The 10,778-nt window shown below is 54.2% G+C and overlaps 2 protein-coding genes across 2 annotated transcripts; one reads left to right on the top strand and one right to left on the bottom strand.

The window, feature by feature from the left end:
• The first annotated feature begins 530 nt into the window (after positions 1–530).
• On the top strand, positions 531–4,322 carry LOC125959417 (uncharacterized). Its single transcript, XM_049692244.1, has 2 exons — positions 531–3,664; positions 3,725–4,322. Exons 1-2 carry the CDS (start codon positions 531–533, stop codon positions 4,320–4,322), a joined length of 3,732 nt encoding a protein of 1,243 aa, XP_049548201.1.
• A 17-nt stretch (positions 4,323–4,339) lies between these two features.
• On the bottom strand, positions 4,340–10,387 carry LOC125952429 (proton-coupled amino acid transporter 4-like). The gene is made up of 6 exons (XM_049682305.1): positions 9,478–10,387; positions 8,629–8,779; positions 8,282–8,491; positions 7,658–8,115; positions 7,368–7,543; positions 4,340–4,929 (listed from the first exon to the last, which is right to left on the bottom strand). Exons 1-6 carry the CDS (start codon positions 9,705–9,707, stop codon positions 4,667–4,669), a joined length of 1,488 nt encoding a protein of 495 aa, XP_049538262.1. The 5' UTR covers positions 9,708–10,387; the 3' UTR covers positions 4,340–4,666.
• Between the last annotated feature and the right edge of the window lie 391 nt (positions 10,388–10,778).

Here is a 10,778-nt window from a genome sequence, read left to right as displayed (position 1 = left end):
AGGAATGTAGTGGAGGGGGTTGTGGAAAAGTGGAAGGTAAGTAAACCTCTCGCACCTTTTGCGAACCCCGTCCCCGCGGTATGAGGCTAAATGGGCGACGCTAGTTAGGTCTCGCGATGGAACCGATGGGCTCGAGATGCATCGATCTAATGGCCTGGAACTGGAGCAGAACGTGCGTACGTCGCGCGGGTGCGGGGGTTGACATCCCGCGGCGTCTTTGACATTGAGCGGAGCATTATTCTAGGCCACTGGAACGTCGTCACAGTTGGAAGGATTTGTGCGCGTACATCGCGTCCCTTGGAGTCTGGTCGGTCGGTCGGTCTGCTGCGCTACTACTGCTGCTGGTTCTCACTCAGTCAGACGTGAACCGTGGAGTCTGGCGCACGTGCGCAAGCTACTTCCGCGTCATCCGCCTTGCCTCGAACGGATTGCAAATGGTTCGGTTATCGCCGAGGTACACCTCAGGTACACAGGTGCTAGTGAAGCCGTGCCGATGGTTGTGCCTGGCAGGGCTGTGGGTATGGCTTTGGATGATTAGCCAGCCACCCACCGTCGAGGCCGTCAGTGGGATTTACGTGAATAACCAGCGGCTAGAGAAGGTGACGGCGGCGGCGGCGAATAGCTGGGAAATGCTGAGACCTACGGTGCCGTTCGTCTCGAAAGGTGAGATCCTGACGAAGACAAACTTCAGCACTGGCCAGAGTGCACCGACGGCCAGCTATATCAAGCTGTTTGGTGGACCGGAAAACCAGAGCCACCAGAGCTCGCTGCCACCGACCATCCAGTACGCGGATGAGCTGTCCTCGATCAAGAATACGCTGCTCAATGTGAACCCGGCGCCTGGCGTCGGGGACTACGTCCGGGGGGCGATTCGTCCTTCAACCAAACCGCCAACAACGCTATCAACAACGACGTCACCATTCCCCAGCAACAGTCCCACCCTCACCGTCAAACTCAAACCGAAACAGCAGCACAAGATTCGCAAGACGACACGAACGACGAGGCGACCCGCGGCAACGGCAACGTTCTTGGCCAACAAGAAGCAGAAGAAGAAGAAGACACCGGAGTTAACACCGGAGATTATGACGCTACTGCAGCGCCACTATTCCTTCAGCTGCACGCTGGTACCGAAGCCCGGGACGGACCTCGGTGCACGTCCAACGCAATCACCGGCCAGCGATCCGACGTTGGTGGCCACAACGACGCCCCGGACGACGCGCATTCGCAAACTTACAACTCGTCGGCCGGCCCCGATGACTGCCACGGTGACACCGACGACGAACCCCACGACAAAGCCGGCCAAACCGAACCCACCGACGGTTTACGTGGATCCACCGGTGATCAAGCGGCTCGCTGGCATGCTGGAGTCGGTGTACAGCTTCATGGAGAACGCGCTCACCAGCACCGAGATCCGGACGTCGGACGAACAGGAGCCCGGTGTAGGAGCAGACGAGAGGCGGGAAGTTGCGGTGAAGAAGGTGAAGCGTTACGCCGGTGTTACGCCGGAGAGCACCGTCGGCACGGTGTCGGCCAATGTGCCAGCCGAAACGAGGACAGCAGCGTACCAGCGTAGCTCGGAAGAGGCCACCGGCACGAACCGCTTCACTACCGGATCGGACCGCGTGATGATCACCGGGCTGCCGGCAATGGTGAGCACTGGGACTGCGGATGGCAACAAGAACAAGATGACCACCAACATCCAGGTGACGAGCGAGTATACGGCCGCCACACCGGCCACCGTCCCCGTCAAGAAGCCGAACCGCGGCGATGATGATGACGACGACGACGGCGACGATAGTAGTGAGTCGGACGAGTCCGCGGACTATTACGGTGGCTTCGACGATGCCGGTTTCGACGACGATGACGACGATGATGATGATGATGATGATGATGACGAGGGAGAGGAGGACGAAGCGATAAAGCCGCATCGGCGTCGCCGGCGACCCCTGGTGGTCACCAACGATAAGGATTACGATGACGGTGATAACGTGGTCGGCAGCTCGGCGGAAACCGGAGAGAGACCGTTACCTATCCGGAAGCGCCGCAGAAGGAAACCGTCGACGAGCGGTAGCTACGAGGATAGCGAGGACAGATCATCCTACGAGGACGACGACGACGACGAAGAGGACGACGAGGATGTCGAGTACAGTGCGAAGGATGACGACGGCGACGGCGACGACGACGACGACGATCCACCGGAGGGTTTCTTCTCCGGTATGTTCGCCACGTTCAGTCGCTTTGTCCGCTCGCTCGGCTTCGGTGGCGTGCCGTTCCGTGGCGGCGATTACGACGATGAAGACGAACGGGGCCGTAGTACGACACCACGGGTGCTGGCCGTCCGTCCGAGACGACCGACGCGGAGTACCTCCGATCACGGCGACCACGACGAGCAGGTGTCGCTGGCGACGGTCGGTCCAAGCCGCGGTACGGCCGGCTGGCTACCGTACCCTTCGGCCTACCTCTTCAACGATGCCGTCGACGTCGAGGAATCGGGTCCGGATCGGACTCCAGCAACGTCCGAACCGGTGGTACCAGGCGCCCCGAGCTGGTTCCATCTGATGACGCCGTGGGACTTTTTCAACCCATGGGCCAGTGAGGAGGAGGAGCCTCCACCAGCAGCACCAGTAGCCAGCACTCCAGCCACGGAACCTCCAGCTGTAACGGAGATGGAGGAGGGAACTTCTTCCTGGAATCTGCTCGGGGAGTTGTTTGGCGGTGGTGCCGTCGTGGCGTCGACCACCGATGCCCCCCTTACCACCACCACCACCAGCGGATCGGCAGCGTTGCCGCAGTTGCTGTCGGTATTGACGCAGTACGTGGCGATGCAGGTAGCGAGCACGGTAGCCGGACCCCCCCCGCCAAATGCCACGAACCTACCATCGAGGAAATCCTACGCCGACTATCAGGTGTGGCGCGTGACGGTGAAGAGCCGGGCGCACCTCCAGTCCCTCGCCGATTACCGCCGCTCGCCGGCGGGACTCGACCTTCAGTGGTGGATCGGACCGGCGCGGCGCGGTCCAACCGATGTGCTCGTACCACCGCCCGGCACCCCACCGCATTCGAACTTCCGCGAATACCTACGCGACGATGGGCTCGGTTACGAGGTGTTGCTGCGCAATCTGGGCCGGGCGATCGCGTACGAAAACCCGCGCATGACAAGGCGGGAACAGCTCGAGACGGAGCTGGTGCACGGTCACCCGTTGACCTGGTACCGGTACCACCGGTACACCGACATCGTCAAGTATCTCGGTGCGCTGCAACGGCACCACGCGAACCGTGTCCAGCTGCTGCACATCGGTCGCTCGTACGAAGGGCGCCCGCTGACGGTGGTTCGCGTTTCCTTCGCACACCGAACACCGAACACGGCCCGCAACGGGCGCAACCAACCCGCCATCTTCATCGAGGCCGGCTCACAGGGGCGCGAGTGGATCGGACCGGCCGTCGCCACCTGGCTGCTGAAACGGCTCGTCGAGATCCCGGCGCCGGTCAATGGTACGCGAGACTCGGTGCACACGGTCCAATCGTACGACTGGTACGTGCTGCCAGTGCTCAACCCGGACGGTTATCACTATAGCCACGAGCACGATCGGATGTGGTCCAAGAATCGCCGCAATTCCAGTGACGATGACGACGACGGCGACGAGCAGGGCGTTCTGTCCAGTGCGTAGGTATCCTACTCGATTAAGGGCTCTGCAACCTTTTTCACCACCATCACTATTCGCAGGTTAAGTTGGTTGCAGGGTTCTACGGACGGTTCTGTGCCGTGCGTTGGTGTCAATCTGGATCGCAACTGGGGCCACCGCTGGGGACAGGGTGCTGGTGCGTCGCGCAGCAAGTGCAGCGAGGATTATGCCGGACCGGCACCGTTCTCCGAACCCGAAACGCGCGCGCTGCGTGACTTCCTGTTGGGGGGCGGTCGCAGCCGCAATCTGCGGTTCTACTTCTCGCTGCGCTCGTACGGTCAGGCCTTGTCCTATCCGACGGAGAATAAGAACGGGGAGGAGGAAGAGAAGGAGGAGGAGGAGGAGCAGACCGTAGTGCAGGACGAGGACGTGCACGAGATGGCAACGGTCGGGCTGGATGCGTTGCATAGGACCGGCAGCGACCAGCACCAGCGGTACCGGCTGGTGGCCGGCTCGTTGGGCGGTGCCGCATCCGGCACGGCGGTTGAGTACGCCCGGTACGGTGCGGGGATCCGGTACGCGTACACGCTCCGGCTGCCCGACACCGGCACCCACGGATTCCTGCTGCCACCCTCCAACATTGGATCGACCGGGCGTGATTTGTTCGAGCTGATCAAGGGTATGATCGAGTACAGCTAAAGCACCTAAGTTCTCTTTTCACATTTTATTTATTGACCATTTTACGTACACTATGCTTAGAGCTATTGCCGATGCCGTGCCGGTGGTGTACCTTAACTCGATCACTCCATTTACCGAAACAAATAAACCTTAACCTAAATCGCACATTGCGATGCACAAAGCGATTGAGCGGTGAGGAGTGATTTTAATGTTAGCTTATTACCTGGCCTTCGGTGTATCACCTTGGGTCTGGGACCTGGAGAGGGTTTTAGGAGTGGGGGTCACGTTCCGCTGGCGTTCCTGTTCGATCCGTTTGTCCGGTATCTGTTGCGGTTGGATTTGGGGCTCGCGTATGCCCGCCGCATTCAGAAGCTTTTCGCTAGCGCCAACACACTCTCGTACGTGCCGGTGACGACGCCGATGCTGGCAATCACCAGAATCAAGACATTCTTCCCGTACAGCCCTAACCGCCGTTGCCGATGGTGGTAGTGGTCGTCGTCCGAGGTATTGACCGACTGCAGAGTCAGCTCGATGATGGGCGGAAAGATGAGGGCGAGGGCGGTAGAGCACAGGGCACCGATGAGCGAGATGAAGGCCCCCAGGTTCGGCACTCCTTCCGCTATCAGAACTGCAGAAGAGAGACAGATGAGATTTTACTATTATTACCAGCTGCCCCGACAGACTTCGTACTGTCTTTGATCGGTCGTGGGTTTATCGTAAACAGAAACTTTAAAATTTCAGTAGATATAATTTTATCTATTCCATCATTTGGTCGTATGCGATCTGTCAATGAACCAAATCAATAGCAAGGTCAGTTAGTGATGTTGGAAATAGAGATGCGACGTGATTGTAAATATGAGCTGGAAAGTTAACATGATGTTTAAGTTTTAAGCCTTTGCCTTTCGGGCTAAATGATATCATTTAGAACCACGAATTATGTTTGCCCAAGTTTTTTTTTTATAAAATACTTTGACTTTTGAGTGTTCGGTTTGCACATAGCTCGTTAAGTTCAAATGCTACGTATTTAACGGCATTACAATACGACACACTTGATCCATTTTTCCGGTATTCAGCCTACGATGATTTACATAGTTACATGGTAGATCATAACTAAAAGTACCGCGCTTCAAATTTACTCAAACGTCGATCGATTAGAACGAGGGTCTTGCTCTCTCGGACATTCTCGGTGATCATTCCAATCGCAAGCCGTTCCTGATAGATATTGCTATTGTTTTCTATTACTATTCGATTACTGTTGCTTTATATGTTTGTGCATTGTGTAGTAAATCGTCAATGATTAAAGGGCACGCAAAACAATAATCGAAAATTAATATAATTCTTGATCAATCCAAATACTTGACAACCGAATGAGTATTGATTATTGTTTCATGTAAATTGATTTGTGAAACTTAAAACAACTTCTTAATTCCCACATGACTTAACCAAACTTGTGAAAATGGTAAAAAAATTTAAACCAACAATAGACACACCAATAAAAAATGGTAACGATTTCTGCAGCGTTGCTGGTACCATTGTTATCATTCCACCGTAGGCTCTCTCTCTCTCTCTCTCTCTCTCTCTCTCTCTCTCTCTCTCTCTCTCTCTCTCTCTTTCTTCTATTGGTTTCATTTTTAAAATTATTATTCATGGATTAACTGCAACTATCTAGTTTTCCCACCATCACTCTGTTCTACAAGATGTACGGAATGGAGGGTGTATAGGTGAAATAAGCAAGTAAAACGGTATTAAATAAAACCAACCTATTTAGAGACCATCAAAACCTAGGAACCTTCTCAAGTGACCGTCAACAATTGTGCAAGTTTTAATGGTATTCGGTTCATAACTTGCAGAATAATTAATGTTTTTAATAATCAAGTGTCAGGGAAGGGCAGGAAGGAAGGTAGCGAGGGGGTTTCTAACCAAGCCTATAGCACTCACCGGCCCCTAAAACACCCTCATACCAAATTTGGAGTCAAATTTCGGTCCAGTATTTTCGGAGTCTATAAGGGACATCCGGACAAACATGTATTCATTTCCAGGTGTATGTATATGAAACCGCCTTCCGTATTCTTATAGCTATATCTGAGCCAAATGGAACCATAGTACCGTTCTCAATGTTTCATTTTGTTCGTTTGGTATCTGTTTATCAAAATCGGTGCGCAATAGTTCTAATTTCACACTACAGCCAATATTTCCGTTGTGTACAAAATGGTAAATTCCGTCCTTAAAAACTGCAAAATGCGAACATCGTTCATTTTGTGCCTCTATTTCCAAAGCTAGGCGATAGAATCGCATCAAATGCTTATCGAAGCTTACGGTTAGCATGTTCTTTATGAAACACAGTGCAAAGAGTGGTTTTAAAAATTTAAAAATGGCTATTTTGATGTGACAAACGTGAATTGCGAGAAACCACCAAAAACGTTAGAAGACACCGAATTGCATGCCGTATTAGGTGAAAGGGTTATTAGCGAGCTGTACAAGCAACACTCTATTAATTTTGGACCGTGAAATCCGCATAAATCGACCGGAATATCGAAATTGATAAAACAGACCGATTTTGGTCGATGAAAATGCTCCGCCACACCGCGGAAAACCGGACAAGAAGACTAGAAAAGACCTCAATTGCGAGCATTTATCGCTTGCGACTAACTCACCAGACTTGGCTCTATCGAATCAACACTCTTTTGCATCGTTGGGACAGATACTGACCGAGCAGCGCTTCCATTCTTACAAACGTTTGAAAAAATTGACCTGTGATTGGTTTGATACAAAAGACCGACTTGTTTGTTTTTTGAGAAGCATCTGTAAATTGCCTAAAAGATAGGAAAAATGTATAGCTAACGATTGCTATTTGTTTGAAGAATAAGAATTTCTCCATTTTCGCAAAATAAAAGTTTTTTCTGACAAAAAAAAGGCTGTTTCATATGCATACACCTGGTACATTATTATTATCATAAAGGCAACAACCGCGGCGAAAACAGCAACCCAGAAGCCATCTGTCTCTATTATGCTCCTTTGAGAGGAAATGAGACGAATGGAAAAAAGTTGGTGATGCAGGATACTTACAGGTGAGGAGTACCATCAGGATTCGGAAGCAGAACTCGAGCAGCACCGGATGCCGGTGTGCCGGATCGAAGCGCTTCCGAATCGAGGGCAGCATGATCTGGATGGCGATGAAGAACTGGAGCGCGTAGCCGAACAGGACGCCGAGCGAGATCATTACTTTTACCACTTGTGCCAACCTGTCGACATACGCAGAAAAAGAGAGAGAGAGAGAGAGAGAGAGAGAGAGAGAGAACAGAGACAAGTTAGGAGGAGAAGGAGGAGGAGCACCAGCAGGAGTGAGAGACACGTACAGCTCACCGTCAGGCAGGTTAAGGGTGAGACTACCCTTCACCTCCTCGCCCCATTTGAGGTAGCCGAGGAAGCCGGTGGTGGTGAAGAGCAGCGTGACAACCGTCATGCCGACGTTCAGCACGCCAAGCGGACGGGAGAAGTCGTGCGGCCGGCGCATCGCGTTCTTGAGCGGCAGCACCAGCGCGATGCCCTCGAAGGCGAAGATGGCGGTCCCGAAGAAGAGGGGTAGCGTGTGCCAGCTACCGACCAGCGAACGGGAGCTGTCGGCCAGCGATGGTAGGTCCTGGGTCGCGTAGTAGTAGGTGATGCCGATGCCAAGCACCATGCAGCCATTGCCGATCGTCATGCACCACGCCAGGTACTTCAGCTGCGTGATGAGAGCGGGCAGCATCATCGGCACCAGAATGATGCCCATATGCAGATGCACATCGAGCTCAATCCCGTAGTAGTCATAGATCTAATCCGTGTACGAGTACGGGAGAGTGAGTAGAAAGGTGTGAGTGAGGGGAAGGTGTATGCGTTCCTCTCTTTCTCTCTCTCTCTCTCTCTCTCTCTCTCTCTCTCTCTCTTTTCTCTCTCTCTCTCTCTCTCTCTCTCTCTCGCTCTCTTTCTCCCCTTCTCACCTGCTTCATGTTGGAGCTGATGAAGACAAAGTAGACGCAGCAGAGACCGAGCTGCGTGATGCAGATGAAAAAGTTGACGGCCCGGTGCATCGTGCCTGCCCACGGCCGGAACCGCTCGTGGCCATTGGCGAAGCACAGCCCGACCGTTTCGGCAAAGTCCGGCATGGCCGCGAGCTTCTGCTGCCGCTGCATCCGACCGGCGCAGTTGATCTAGTGAGGAAGAAAAACCGGAGAGGGCCAGAGAACAGGAAGCGAACAGGGGGAGTGGAGGTGAGTCGTGATCGTTGATCAGCACAGCAGCAGCAGCAGCATCAGCAGCAGTGCCTCGTGTGCAGTGCTACGCTCACCAGTATGTGTTCGCTGTGCACGGAGATGATGCCGAGAAAGATGGTGAGGATGGGGCTCAGCAGGAGCCCCCCGTTGTGGAAGGCGTCCCCCATCGCGTACATGCCCGGTCCGACGTTCCCCTTGAAGATGTGCATGACCGTCTCGAGGTAGCTGAGGAGTGAGGAACAAGTGATGCTGATGATGCAGCTGCTGTACGTGTGTGTGTTTTTTTTTTTGAGTTTCAATTGTAAAGCAAGATTCACGAATCTTCAAAAGACATTTCACGTGGGTGATTCACTCCAGTGCATAAAAACACTATTCCTGCACATTCCTGTTGCCACGATTCTCAGCCAGGATCCGCGATAACCCGCAAGCCGCCTCTGACGACAAAGCTTCCGTACGTACTTATGACCCTCATAGCCTCATGAGTCAGTACGTCTGGTTTAGCTTGGTAAGGTGTTGCCTTCCGCGAACAGGCCTCTAATACCACTGCACCGGTCCTCAGGTGGTTTGTGTGTGTGTGTGTGTGTGTATGATGCTGTGCGAGGGTGAGTTGGTGGTAGGAAGAAGGGGTTTGCGCAGAACGTGACGCGCAGTCATCCGACTCACTGGGTACGTGGACTGCGGACGTCCGACGTAGCTTTCCGTGCGGGGCGACTCATTGTCTTACTTCCTACCGCACCACCCCTCTCTTCCCGGGCCCACCCGTTCACCCTGCCTCACTCGTTCACTCCTCCGGTGGGTTGATTGGTTGGTGAGAAGTGCAGCATGTGCGGCTGCGGCGTTGCGTGAGTTGATCGATGAGTGGACGCGCGGCATCACCGCGGATTGCGTGCGGTATGACAAAAGATTAGCGAGGCACTACTTACGATGTCGGATGATCCGCCTGTAATCCATGGCCTCCTGCTTCTGTCCCTGCTTCACCGTCCCTCGTCTTCATCGTCGTCGTCGTCGTCGTCGTCGTTGCCGTCGTGGGAGGGGGCCGTACCTCCAAACCATTGTCGAATGACGGATTGATGACGCCGAGCGCGATCGCCTCTGGATCTGCACTCTTCCCGTCACTAGCCTCCTCACCAGCGGCACCACCGTTATGATCCATCTCCAATTGAAGCTGGCGTCACCGAAGCAGGGAAGCGCGCGATCCAAAACAGAACCGCGGCAAACAGCCAAACAGCTGTGTAGGGACAGCGCCTCTAACAACGCACGTACTACGCACACACATACGCGGGAGAATCGCGAAGGGAAAGTTGCTCAACCTGTTGAGCCGTTCACCGACAGCTCAAGTTTTCGAGAGCCTGCCCGCCCGCCCGCACGTGTCACCTCTGCCAGCGCCTGCCGTTACCTCTGATGATACCAAATTCCAACACTACTGGTCACTGGATGGATCTATGGAGTGGAGGGAGGGGGAAGGATCCGACGTATTTCTCTTTGCATTATCTATTCCGATAATGCGTGCACCGTCACACCGTCGCCGGGCGCCACCTCGCTGTCGCCGTTGTCGTCGTCGTCGTCGTCGTCGTCGTCGTCGTCGTCGTAGGTTGGTTGAGCTTATGGTTGAGCTGCTTGAGCAACGGCGTACAGGGGTTGATTGGTTTGGTCGCACTGGTTGCAGGTAGGCCCTGGCTGTGTTGTGTGCCACACACTGATTGTCTCTCTCTCGTGACGGGCCTTACTATGGCGCCAGCCCATCCCGAGGTTCGGTGGTGGCGGCGCGGTTATCTCTCCGCGGTGGGACACCGGGGGCGAAGGATGATGCGAACCGGGCGCGCTCGCCAATGTTGCGATATCGTGCTACATTTTTGGCGGCTCGACAGCATTTTTGGCAGCCGCATACATAATGGCAAAACCCATAACCAGCAGGAGCAGCAACAACAACAACAACAGCAGCAGCGTCGTGTAAGAGGGTCGAGGCCGATGCAGTTTAACGCCGATCGCGCGCGTTCAGTACGAGCGAGGGGGGATTATTATGAAATCCCCAGCATCTCGGTGCGAATGAGGTGCAGTTGGTATGGGGGGGGGGGGGGGGGGGGGGGGGGGGGTATCCACATCGCAAAGGTCGTGCCTCGTTGCGTTTGGCGCCATTTTCTAATCCATTCAGAACAGCATAGGAACAACATCCCAGCAATCTTTCTTCAGCGCCCCTCCTACCTGCGACACAGGGAGAGGAAGG

Source organism: Anopheles darlingi, chromosome X (genome assembly GCF_943734745.1).
Source record: "Anopheles darlingi chromosome X, idAnoDarlMG_H_01, whole genome shotgun sequence".
NCBI lineage: Eukaryota > Metazoa > Arthropoda > Insecta > Diptera > Culicidae > Anopheles > Anopheles darlingi.
Note: the sequence above shows the minus strand (reverse complement) of the source record. Positions and strands in the feature narration are given on the sequence as shown.

Excerpts from the sequence above, each read along its gene's own strand:
- LOC125952429 (XM_049682305.1), bottom strand. The coding sequence starts at position 9,707 with ATGGATCATAACGGTGGTGCCGCTGGTGAGGAGGCTAGTGACGGGAAG. Across the intron at positions 7,544-7,657 it reads AACCTGCCTGACGGTGAGCT|GTTGGCACAAGTGGTAAAAG; the intron begins GTACGTGTCTCT and ends GTATGTCGACAG. Across the intron at positions 4,930-7,367 it reads CCTGATGGTACTCCTCACCT|TTCTGATAGCGGAAGGAGTG; the intron begins GTAAGTATCCTG and ends TCTCTTCTGCAG.
- LOC125959417 (XM_049692244.1), top strand. The coding sequence starts at position 531 with ATGATTAGCCAGCCACCCACCGTCGAGGCCGTCAGTGGGATTTACGTG. Across the intron at positions 3,665-3,724 it reads CAGGGCGTTCTGTCCAGTGC|GTTAAGTTGGTTGCAGGGTT; the intron begins GTAGGTATCCTA and ends CACTATTCGCAG.